At 51.0% G+C, this 12,403-nt stretch overlaps 1 protein-coding gene across 1 annotated transcript; it reads right to left on the reverse strand.

Moving 5' to 3' along the window:
* Positions 1 to 1,697: 1,697 nt before the first annotated feature.
* On the reverse strand, positions 1,698 to 10,076 carry MUL1 (mitochondrial E3 ubiquitin protein ligase 1). The gene is made up of 4 exons (XM_045475920.1): positions 9,816 to 10,076; positions 5,612 to 5,699; positions 5,086 to 5,206; positions 1,698 to 3,660 (listed from the first exon to the last, which is right to left on the reverse strand). Exons 1-4 carry the CDS (start codon positions 9,933 to 9,935, stop codon positions 2,931 to 2,933), a joined length of 1,059 nt encoding a protein of 352 aa, XP_045331876.1. The 5' UTR covers positions 9,936 to 10,076; the 3' UTR covers positions 1,698 to 2,930.
* Between the last annotated feature and the right edge of the window lie 2,327 nt (positions 10,077 to 12,403).

Raw genomic sequence — 12,403 nt, forward strand, 5'->3', positions numbered from 1 at the left:
GGACAACTTCCCTTCTTAGCCTCTCGGGCTTCATGTGATAAAAGACGAACTGCCTTTGGTCTTTTATCACATTAGGCATTATAGTCAGACCTTGGTAGCCTTCAGCACATCACATAACCTGTAAAAAGGGGTGATTCAGTCTCCCCTGATTGCTTGCCCTAAGTCTAAGAAACAAGGCCTGTAAGGAAGCTAACGCTGGCTGGCTCCTGAGGATGTGTGGCTGTAAGCACAAACATAACCCTCCCTTTTCTCACTTGTAAACTGGGGATGACAATATCCACTTCGTAGACCACACACATCAACACATATGAAGTGCCTAGCAGACGTTCAAAGCCAGGAGTGGTTATTCAAGATGACTTCTAAAGCTGTTTGCCTAGGATTAAAGTGGTGAGCATAAGGGTTGAATCAGCAAAGAATTGAAAACTCTCAACTATCCCAAGGCCAGTCCAGAACTAACCGCTATGTCCTCGCCCCCCTGTCATGCCCTGCTCCCAGCCTGGGCCCATCTCCGTCCAGCATAGGTCCTGTTCAACCTTCTTGGAGACGAGGCTCCCGGGATGGAAGGTGGGAACTGCCACAGGTGAACGAGACTGTGACAGTCCCAGCCCCAGCTGGGCTAGGACCTAGCAGGGACCTCAAATCCAGAACCTGAGGATATGTGTGCCCATGTTCCCAATCAGCTGTCACTTCCTAGGGCAGGGACAGTGTGCTGCTGTGGGTCTCCCCCAGCTCCACTTGGAAAAACACTTGGGGCAGATGCGATCTGCCCAGATCTGAGCGGGGCTGGGGTAGAGCAGGCTGCCTTCCCTCTTCGATCACTCTGGCCTGATTTTTTGCATGAAATCTGTGCCGAGGGCTGAACTCTTGGTAGACTGCCACGCACACCCACCGCAGGCGGCTCATTCACCCTCTGCCAAAGGCCTGAAGGACAGGACAAAGGGGGCAGGTGCTTTCAGGACGCTCGGCCACCCCCTCACCCTGCCCGACCCCAAGGCAGCTCCACGGAAACCCAAACTCTTCCCACCTCACCGGACAGGACTCGGTACAGGCACAAGGGTTCTCGCGTCTGCCTGTTCCTGCACAGCTGGCCCCTCCGCTAACATGGGAGCGATACCTTGGGGGATATTCCCGCACACGGAGGAAATTAGCCAGCCCCACTGCCACAGCAGGAGGGGGCTTTGAAAACATCTTGGGAGTTTAAATGTAGAGCCAGCACCTACCAGCTGCAAGCCCCCAGCCCAGTGAACTTCCCCTCTTGGGCTAGTTCCTTGACTGTGACAGATGCCATGAGAGCCTGCAGGTTTTGTGAGGATTAACCTGCCTTGAAATTAAAGCTTGAAAGAGCACAGAGTACAACACTCTAAACGTCAGTTTCCTCCCCACTATCCTCCAGCCCCCCACGGCTGTCCCACGGTCTCACTGGCCCTCTGGTCAAGACTTCTTCAAAGACGGCTGTCTCAGTGAGGCCAGCGCCACCTACAGGCTGGCCTCCGGAACGCCCTCCTCCAGGCCTCCGCCTCCCCAAGCTGCACACCACCTGTGCGTGGGAGCCCCCAGCCACCTCTCTACAGAGAAAGAAGATACACACAGAGGCCTTGAGGTCCCTAGATCATCCCACCGCGGCGGGATTCCATTCCATCTCGGGCAAGCCTCAGCCTAACCATCGAACTTTTGTTGACAAAGCAACAGGCTAACACTTGGTTGTAACGTGTTTAATTTGTGCTGTCCACACCGGACGCTGCATAGAACCGGAGTCAGCCCCCTGAGAGCACCCCCACCGCCCCCACACAGAGGAGGATGGGGATGGATGTTCAGAGCCAGGGAAGGGAGAGAAGAGCTGTGTGTAAGACTGCGACTCCCCGGAGGGGGTGAGAGGTTCCCCTCCTTGTCTGGCAGGTGAGGGGGTGAACGGCAATCCAGAGGGGGCGATGTGATTACACCCACGGGATGTTAACTTTGCCACGTGAGGAGGCGGGACCCTGGAAAAGGCTCTGTGCTCAGGGTGCTGGCTGGCTGCTTGTCCTCGGTGACAGCCTTGGAGGGAAGCGGAGATGGCCGGGAGGCCGGGGCTGCAGAGGCCTTACCGCTTCCTTCAGGTGGCGATGCCTTTCCAGCTGATCTCAGGCCCCCTCAGGTCTCGGGAGGTCCCAACCAGGGCCGGAGGAGCGCTCTGACGGCCCTGCCTTTAGATCACCGGAAGGGCCGCGGCCAAGCTGCCGTCTTCACCACCAGGGACCGCAAGACAGCGCAACTGTCCCTTCAAGTGACCGCTCTTCAGCTTGCCGAGCAGTTCCCATCTTTTAGGTAGAAGGCAAATGCCAGACTTCACTCTCTTCCGTCCTGACACACATGTGCACACATTTACGAGGTAAGCCGGTGAGGGAAAGGGACACGAGTGACGCGGCCAGCCTGGCTTCCTCCTGGGGTACAAGCAAGACTGAGAGTCTCTTCAGAGGCAGCTCCTCCAGACACACACCGCACCCAGAGCCCGACTTCTGCCTCCCTGCTGGCTGAGTCACTCAAGGCTGAAGTCCACAGGAACGAGCAATTCCCCAGAAAGGACCAGAAGACACCGGAACAGAAGAGCTAGAGGTCACTGGCTTGGGCCCTTGAGCGATGAGGTGTTGTCAGTCACACGCACACTCCTCAGGTTCCAGGAAGGAATGCAAGGCCACCACACCCAGCCAGGGTGGGGCTGGGATTCTGAGGCAGTGCTGGAAGGGTCCCCCTCAGGGTGGAAAGGCATCATCTAGTGCTAGAGGCGTGAGATCTGACTCCCCCAGTCCCCTCCCTCGGTCGTACCTAGGATAACAGCTGCCCCCATCACTGCTCTGCTAAAGGCCTCAAGACGAAAATTCCTGAGAAGGTTGGGCGGGGGGGGGGGGGGGGGGGGGGGTCCCTTCACATCTACCTGTGGGGCTTCCAGACTGTTAGCTGTTGAACAAGGGAATCACCCGGGTGATCTCCTGTCTGCAGATGGGGCACCTCTTGGGCTCCGGCAAGGCACGGTAGCACTCGGCACAGGAACAAACGTGCCCACACTCCAGAAAGACGCAGGACTTGAAGTTGCTCAGACACACGACGCAGGCGCTCTTCAGACTCTCCCTGTCCTCAGGCTTGGCGCGGCTCAGCAGCTGGGCCTCGTGCTCCTGGAACTCCTTCTCCATCTGCCTGAGGCGCAGCCGCTCCTGCCGCTGCAGATAGTGCTTTCGGAGGACGAAGAAGAGGGCCGCGCATGTGGCAAAGCCGAAGACCAGCGTCAGGACCTTCCAGAGCCTGACGCTCGACTCCTGCCTCTGCAGCAGGCTGTCAAAGTCCTGGCTGCTTAGATAGTACTGCATGCCCTGCTTGGGGGGCTGCAGGCGGACGGAGTTGTTGTCCAGGACCAGCTCGCCGACCCCCGTGAGCGTGGCCCCAACCTTCAGCATCTCCTCGGTCTCCTGGATGCCTTTGGGCCGCTCGCCGCTGATATAGTGGCCGATGACATCAGTGAAGGACTGGATGGAGGGGTGGAACTTCTCGTACACAGTCTCCAGGCCCAGATCCTGGGAGTCCAGGGGCTTCAGCACTCGCACGGCCATGTCCACGCTGTCCTCGTGGGGTACCAGGTCAAAGGGCACCGTATTGGTCCTCTGGTGAATGATCTTTGAGCAGTCATTCCTAAGACAGCAAGAGAGCCCAAGATAAAATGAAGGACAGCAAACACTTCCTGCCCAGGCAGAGACGGGATGGCCGAAATGCCAGGACAGGATAAAGTTTGAAATACCTAGAAGAATACACACAAATCGCTACTATCCAAGTGCCTCATAATAGGGAAGCTCAATTTTTTAGGTTCTCGGGCAATACCAGTGGGCAATAAACACTGTCACGGGTCACCTCTGCCATTTATTTCTCTTTGCCACATTCAAACAAACATCCGATTTCTTTAAAAACATTAAAAACAGAACTACGACAAAGGTGCCCAGGTGGCTCAGTCGGCTAAGCATCTGACTTCGACTCAGGTCATGATCTCACGGCTCATGAGTTCCAGCCCTGCGTCGGGCTCTCTGCTGTCAGCACAGAGTCCGCTTGGGATCCTCTGTCGCCCCTTCTCTGCCCCTCCCCTGCTTGCATGCACTCTCTCTCTCTCTCTCTCTCACGAGATAAATAAACATTAAAAAACAAACAAACAAACAAAAACTACCATATGATCCGGCAATCCCAATCCTCTGGGGTTACATCCCAAAGAACTGGAATCAGGATCTCAAAGAGGTAGCTGCACTCCCCTGTTCCCCGCAGCATTGGTCATGGGAGCCAAGACACAGAAACAACCTGGGTGCCCGTCAGCGGCTGAGTGGTTAAAGAAAACGTGACACGCACACAGTGGGACATCACTCGGCCACAGAAAAGACGGACACTCTGCCGTCTGCGACGACAACAGGGATGAGCCTGGAGCACGTCGTGCTGAGCGAACTGGGCCACTCAGCAGAAAGACAAACGCTGCATGATTCCACGTACACGACGATCTGAAAAGGTCACGCTCATAGAAACAGAGAGCAGATTGTGGTCACCGGGGGCTGGGGAAGAAGAAAACGGGAGTTGTTGTACAATGGGTATAAAGTTTCAGTTATACGAGGTGAAGAAAGTCTGGAGATGTGCTGGAAGTAACAGCACTGCCTGCCACGCTCCCAAACGTGCCAGAAGGGTAGATCTCACGTTACGCGCTCTTACCACGGTAAAAAACAAAATACAGAACAAAACAACACCACACAAAAAACTAGGTCAGTTGGAAAAACGGTTGTCTGTGTGATGGCACAAAACTGTTGCAATAGATGCTGAATTCACGAACCCATGCCATAAATCGGTGGTTCTCAAACTCAGTGGGCATACCAACAGATTCCACGCCCCCCACGGTGCGAATGCTGGCTCGGTAGGTCTGGAACGCAGCCCAGGAACCTGCATTTGAACAAGATGCTTCGGGGACTCTGATGGAAGAGGCCCTCAGACCACACGCAAGCACGCTGTCAGCATGAAGAAACTGGTCTGTGCGGGACACCAGCGTCCGAGCCGACCGTGAGGGGTGGCGAGGCGAGAGGGGATGCGTACCAGAGGTGGGTGGTTCGATTCCACACCATCTTGTGCTCCTGCAGGGTCAGCCGCTGAATCACTCCCTTGCAATTCTCCACGAACTGGCTGTTAAGCGTTTCTTTAACCGATCGGACAGCTCCTAAACGGAAACAAATTATTCGCCTTCTGAAGAATTCTTCCGCCCTCTCCTTTTACGGTGATTTACATTTCGTCTGGTTTGAGCTTAATTAATCAAAATGATGAAAATGATTATCACGGCAGGTTATGTTTTGCGGGCGCTCTGCTAAGCACTTTACAAGGATCCCTCATTTCAGCTTTACGACAGCCCTGTAAGGGAGGAATTCCTTTACAGATGGGGCAAGGGAGGTTCAGAAAGGTTCGGTGGTTGCCCCCACGATCACAGAGCAAAACCAGGTCTTTCTGACCCTGAAGCCCAAGTTCTGGACCACTGCCCCAAGGCTACAAAAGGCCCTCGATGTCAGCCAAGATTTTTATCAAACTTTTAGAAGAGGAAGTTTTTAATTTTACCAATAAATAAACATACCTTCAATAACTGCATAAGGCACACATTTTCCTGGAGCTTCTGAAAGAATGCTCTTCAAGTCTTCACCCAAGTGGATTCTTTTCGCTCCCTAAACGCAAACAACATATTACGCTGACTGATGAGTACTGCGCGTTCTATCAAACCTAAAGGCCAAACAAGAAAATGACTATTTGCTTGTCTCACGTCGGGAGAATGAGGAAATCAGGCAGGAAGGAGCGTGTGGAGAACCACGTCCCCAAGCTGTGTCCCAGAAGTTGTACCACATAACCAGGCATGTGCCATCTAGAGACCGGGGCGCCGTGGACATTCTTTCTCCTGTTATTGGAAACATACCCTCCTTTGCGTTTTAACTTCTTTTGGTGAAAACAGCAAAGGAACTTATCAGTCTTCATACCATAGACTGACCATGATTTAATCTCTTCCTGACGACACCGAACTGCGCATCCAAAGGGCTTACGTGGAAAGCACCTAAACGGGTGCCAGACGCGTGGCAGTGGCCCGGGCAGCGGGGTCTCTGAGCAGGTCTCCATCCGTGCTCCCCGTTACGCATGGCAGGAAAGGAGAGCCTTCACTTTGCAGGGCGAGGCTCTGTTTGCTGGCGCTATCCTCCCGCTTTCCCGTTCGCCGTCCTACCCCTGGACAAGCAGGTGAGCACGGTGACCGCCGCTGCCACCTCCCTAATCCTGCCACCCCTCCCTCCGTTCAGCCTCCGACCTACCGCGCGTGGGGACCCACCACGCCTGGCGCCCGCTGCATCACAAACAAGACAGAATTAATAAAATCAATGACCGTGTCCTGAGCATCCATGCGCCAGGCACTGTGCTGGGCGCTGGGCGTTCAGGGATGAAGGAAGGACACTCCCTACTTGCGGCATATCGCCGCCAACAAATCTGAAGATGCCAGGCAAGTAAAGCCTCTGGGAGTGAGGGGGGACTTGGCACTCTGGGGTCACTGTGAGGTGAGGCTAGTGCTATACAGTAAACGACAGGAGCCACGTCAATACAAACTTATTAACCACCTACCCTGTGAGGATAATACAAATAGCAGCCTAGCAACTCACGCTTACAGTCTATCGACTTGTTATCTGTCTCCCTCCCCCGGACTATTCAACTCTGGGAGATGGGACCTTGCTTGTCTTGTTCACTGCTGTCCCCCCCCTAGTGGCGAGAACAGTGCCTGACCCCTAGCAGGCGCCCAATAGGTGTCTGATGAATACGTTAAAGAATAACCACTCAGGGGCGCCTGGGTGGCGCAGTCGGTTAAGCGTCCGACTTCAGCCAGGTCACGATCTCACGGTCCGTGAGTTCGAGCCCCGCGTCAGGCTCTGGGCTGATGGCTCAGAGCCTGGAGCCTGTTTCCGATTCTGTGTCTCCCTCTCTCTCTGCCCCTCCCCCGTTCATGCTCTGTCTCTCTCTGTCCCAAAAATAAATAAACGTTGAAAAAAAAAATTTTTTTAAATAAAAAAAAAGAATAACCACTCAGACTCACTACAGTTGACCCTTGAACAATGCAGGGGTTAGGGGTACCGACGCCCCCCCACACTTGAAAATCTGTATATAACTTAACTATTCATAGCCTACTTTGACAAGAAGCCTTACTGATAACATAAGCAGTCAACCAATACATATTTTGTATACGTGTTTTACACTGTATTCTTGTACTAAAGCAAGCTAGAGAAAAAAAAAAAGTATTTTTTTAAAAAATCGTTAAGAGAAAATACATTTGCCATCCTGTATTTATCAGAAAAAACCTGCGGATAAGTGGACCCGGACAGTTCAAACCCATGTTGTTCCAAGGTCAGCTGTATACACCAGGCACTAAGCTACACACTTTAAGTGCATACGTTCATGTGATGCTCCTACCATCCCTATACAGTAGACATTATTATCCCCAACTACAGACAAGGAAACGGAGGCTCAGAGAGGTGAAGTGATTTGCTTGAAGTCACACAACTGGGAAAGTATCCACCACAGAATGGCCAGTTCGATTTTTTTTTTTTTTTAACGTTTATTTATTTTTGAGAAGAGAGAGACCGAGCGTGAGTGGGGGAGGAGAGAGAAAGAGGGAGACACAGAATCCGAAGAAGGCTCCAGGCCCTGAGCTGTCAGCACAGAGCCCGATGCGGGGCTGGAACTCACGGACCGCGAGATCATGACCTGAACCGAAGTCGGACGCTTAACCCACTGAGCCACCCGGGCGCCCCTAGAATTTTTTTTAAAGATGAGTGGGAATAGGGTCAGAAAGACCTGGGGTTTAATCAAGCTCCAGTGTACCTACTATGACTTTGAGCAACCTAATTTACCTGAGTGTCCCTTTCCAAAACTTTCAAAAAACTGGAGAGAAAATAGGGTGCCTGAGTGGCTCCGCCAGTTAAGCGCCCGACTTCAGCTCAGGTCATGGTCTCACAACTCGTGAGTTCGAGCCCCGCATTGGGCTCTGTGCTGACAGCTCAGAGCCTAGGGCCTGCTTCAGACTCTGTTTCTATCTCTCTGCCCCTCCATCTCCCTCTCTCTCTCTCAAAATATAAGTAAACATTAAAAAACTTTTTAAAAACCTGGGGAGAAAAATCTCACCGGAGTTTTAGGTGTACTAAATGAAGCTTTAAGGTGTGGGAGAGCCTAGCCCAGGGACGGGCACATAGCAGGCATGCAGTATGTATTCCCATCGCCATGAGAGATCCACAAGGATAAGACTCAAACCTACTCTGGAAATTTTGCAGTCTGATCAAGAGAATAGACTCTAAAATGTTAGGAATCCCGACTCTTTCCAGGAAGGGGCTTTTTCATCCTCATTTGGGAACTAACTGGCAAGACTTTTCGAAAACGGATCCTGGAGAGTTCACAGTTTCAAAGCTCCCACATTCAGCCAGCCTGATGCCAACCTGATTTCTGACTTTGAGAGGCAGCGAGTGAAGTTATCAGTTACACTCCTAGCCAATCACTTCAGGAGTGACTTATTTATAATCAGAAAAACAACTGGGCAGCTGGAATCTCACGAGGAGGCCATATGCACCACAAATCCAACTGCGTGGTAACCCAGTTCATTTCAGATGGATTCCAACACTCCCCTCGATAGCAGGGATTCCACTGAAAACGATATGATGATAATGAGCTGAGTCTGGTTTAGGAATCCTTCTTCAAATAAATGTCAAGTTAAGCCCTAACTGCGATATTGGGACATTTCAGCCAAAAGGAATCGACAAATATCTACTGAGCATCTATCACTCGTCAAGCACAGAGTTAGAACCTAGAAGGAAAGAAAGACAAAGCACAAATGAGACTCTGCCTCCGACCTAAAGAGGTCCATCTCTCATGGGCCAGACATTCACGATAAAGCAATGTGGTCAATCAGGAAAAAAAAAAAAAAAAAAAAAAAATCCCACACTTGGAATCAAAAGATCTCACGTTAAGTTCCAACCAGACCAGCTGTAAGACCTTTCCTCTGACTCTCAATTTCCTGCTTTGCAATCTGGAGGGAACTGTCATTTTCTCTACCTCAAAAAATTATCGTGAAGAAAAAAAAAGATGAGAAGGTGCTAAGCTGTAAAGGGCAGCCCAAGGAAGGGTTATTTTTAAAATAACTAAAATATTAAAAAGGAAGAGTCTGTAGAAGCAAGGAACTGAGTAGTTACATAAATGGGCAAAGTCTAGGGTTTCTGCACTTGCTATCGCCTCCATCCGAATTGTTCTTCCCCTAGACACCTGCACGGTCTCCCTCACCTCCTCCTGGGCTCTGTTAAATGTCACCTTATTTAAAATAGCAAACCTCCCTTTCTCCAGCATTGCATTTCCTCTCTTCCCCGCATTATTTTGTAGTATTTTTCTCCCCATCTGTCATGCCATCTGATGTACTTGTTACTGTCTGTCTGCTTGTACCAGAATGCGATCTCCGTGAGGGGAGGGACTTTGGTCCCCGAGGGCCTGGAGCAGAGTCGGTGGTCAACAAATAGTTGTCGAATAAAGTCATGAAATCGAGATTCCGAGTAATGAGAGGGGCTTCGGAAAAAAGGGGGCAGTGAAACGGTTATTACGAAACCCGAATTCTGGTCCTAGCTCTTCCAGGGACTGGCGGAGCGACACCTGTCAGGGCCGGTTTCCCCTTTGGCCAAGTTTCCGACGCTGGAGCGGCCCAAGGCGAACCGGGGGCTCACCAGGACCGGGGGCAGGGGTGACCCGGCTGAGGCCAGGCTGGCTCCAGCACTGACCTTGAGCTCTTGGGCGACCTGGGCCTTCTGCCGGTACACGGAGTACAGGACGGCGGTGACGACAGAGCTGGCGCCCAGGAGGATGAACTGGCCCAGCGAGGGCCGCCCTCCGCTCTCCATGGCCGCGTGCCGGCGGCGACGCCGAGGTCAGGCCGCGCGCCCCCGGAGCTCCGCCGCCCTCCACCCGGGACCGCGCCCCCGCACCGCCCTTCGCGAGACCGGCTCTCGGTCCCCAGGCGATGACGCGCGGCGCCGGCACCGGAAGTGGGCGGGGCCGAGCAGACCGGAAGGCGGCGTTGCCGGGGTGATCGTCCGGCTGCGGCGGCCTGCATGGCGGCGGGGTCTCCTTCGCAGAGGGGAGGAGCGGGATGGTTTGGGGGAGCTCGGCGACGGCTTGTCGCTCCTGACCCTTCTTCCCCTTGGACGCGCGGCGCACCGGCCACAGTTGACGTGCTCGCGCCGCCCTGGTCTCGAGCCCTCTGGTTTCCTGGGCTTACTGGGTTGTTTGATAGGTTCTTGGATGGCTCCAGTCAGTAGATTGAAAAGAAAGAAGAGGACGAGTGTTAGCAGGCACTTGCACATTTAAGCTGATGGCAAACCTTGAGCCTTGGATTTTATTCTTCCACTTTACAGACGCGAAAACTGAGGCCGGGGAAGTTAGGGAATATGCACAAAGTCACACTGCTAATGAGTGCTAGAGAGGAATTTATCGCACTCCAGAGCCCTTAACCTCCAAGAGGGCAGATTAGATCACCAAAGTAGCCCTTTAATCTGCCATCACCCCTACAACAACATATTTGTTAACTAATAATTACAGCTATTTTGTTGAGTGCCTGTTATGTGTCGGCTACTGTGACAAAAGTATTATGGACATGCCATTTAATCCTCACAAGACGACTATAGAGCAGCTTCCAGACTATCTTCCGACCTCTTTAGTGATCTCTTAACTAAAATAATCGGAAGATACACAAAATCTTACCCAAAACATCCGTGTGTTCATCAAGCTGGCTCCTACAGGTTATGCTTTAAATTCTTGAAAATGTAGGAAGGTACGCACTGGTCAAAATTAATATGTAAAATGCATCTAAAATCTGTAAATTTCGCCACAAAAATAAAACCTCTTTACTAAAGAAATTGGCTATCCATGACATTTTCGACCACATTCCTTAATTATCCTTGGAGTCAACCAAGAATTACTTGGAGTCTAACCAAGAACATGGGGTTAGAATCTCCAGATTGTTAACATCCCCAGATACTTTTGATGATTTTCAATCCAAGAGGTGATCGTGAATTTGTCACACGCATATACACTTAAAATGAAGTCTAACTTTAATTTTTTTAATGGAACTTGCCCAAAAGTTAGTAACACATTGTGTTGGCAAAGGTGCAGGGACAGAGGCTGTCATATATTGATGATGGGTGTGAAACTGCACATTCCTTATAATTAACAATTAGGCAATGATGATCAAGAGTAAAAGTGCCCACACCCATTGGCCTAGAAATCCCACCTCCAGAAATTCTCCCTACATAAATTCTTACACATCTGAACATGGCAAATATACACGATTATTCATTGCAGCATTGTTTTTAATAACAAGAATAAAAACAATGTCAACGTTATCAATAGTTAATTGGTTAAGTAAGTTTTAAAAATAGGTGTATATGAGGAGCACCTGGGTGGCTCAGTCAGCTGCGTGTCCGACTTCGACTCAGGTCATGATCTCACAGCTTGTGAGTTCGAGCCCCGCGTCAGGCTCTGTGCTGACAGCTCAGAGCCTGGAGCCTGCTTTGGATTCTGTCTCACCCTCTCTCATTCTGCACCTGCCCCGCTCATGCTCTGTCCGTCTCTGTCTCTCTAAAAAATAAACATTAAAAAAAATTTTTAAGTAGGTGTATATGAGCATAGTAATGTGAAAACGCAAAGTGCAAACCTGTTTAAGTATGATCCCATTTATTTTAAAAAGGAGGGAGGGAGCGCCCGGGTGACTCAGTCAGTTAAGCATCCTACTCTTAATCTCAGCTCGGTCATGATCTCACAGTTTGTGGGTTCAAGCCCCATGTTGGGCTCTGCACTGATAGCATGAAGCCTGCTTAGGATTCTCTCTCTCTCTGTACCTCCCCCACTCGCGCACGTGCTCTCTCTCTCTCTCTCAAAATAAATAAACTTTTTTAAAAAGGAGGGGGAAATATATATGTTTACATATATCTAGAAAGATTCATAAAAAGCTGATGATATTGGTTGTTTACATAGAAAGGAATCTGGTGTCTAGAGAACAGGGTGACTTTTGACTCTTTTGTACCTTTTGAGCATGAACGTATGGCATGTTTTGAACTAATAAAACTTGATTTTATTTTTTTTTAATTTTTTTCAACGTTTATTTATTTTTGGGACAGAGAGAGACAGAGCATGAACGGGGGAGGGGCAGAGAGAGAGGGAGACACAGAATCCGAAACAGGCTCCAGGCTCTGAGCCATCAGCCCAGAGCCTGACGCGGGGCTCGAACTCACGGACCGCGAGATTGTGACCTGGCTGAAGTCGGACGCTCAACCGACTGCGCCACCCAGGCGCCCCTAAAACTTGATTTTAA

The sequence above is a fragment of the Leopardus geoffroyi genome, chromosome C1 (genome assembly GCF_018350155.1).
Source record: "Leopardus geoffroyi isolate Oge1 chromosome C1, O.geoffroyi_Oge1_pat1.0, whole genome shotgun sequence".
Taxonomy (NCBI): Eukaryota; Metazoa; Chordata; class Mammalia; order Carnivora; family Felidae; genus Leopardus; species Leopardus geoffroyi.

Coding starts and splice junctions, on each gene's coding strand:
- MUL1 (XM_045475920.1), bottom strand. CDS start 9,935: ATGGAGAGCGGAGGGCGGCCCTCGCTGGGCCAGTTCATCCTCCTGGGC. Junction 5,700..9,815: donor AGGTCGCCCAAGAGCTCAAG/GTCAGTGCTGGA, acceptor GTTTGCGTTTAG/GGAGCGAAAAGAATCCACTT. Junction 5,207..5,611: donor GCCTTATGCAGTTATTGAAG/GTATGTTTATTT, acceptor GTTTCCGTTTAG/GAGCTGTCCGATCGGTTAAA.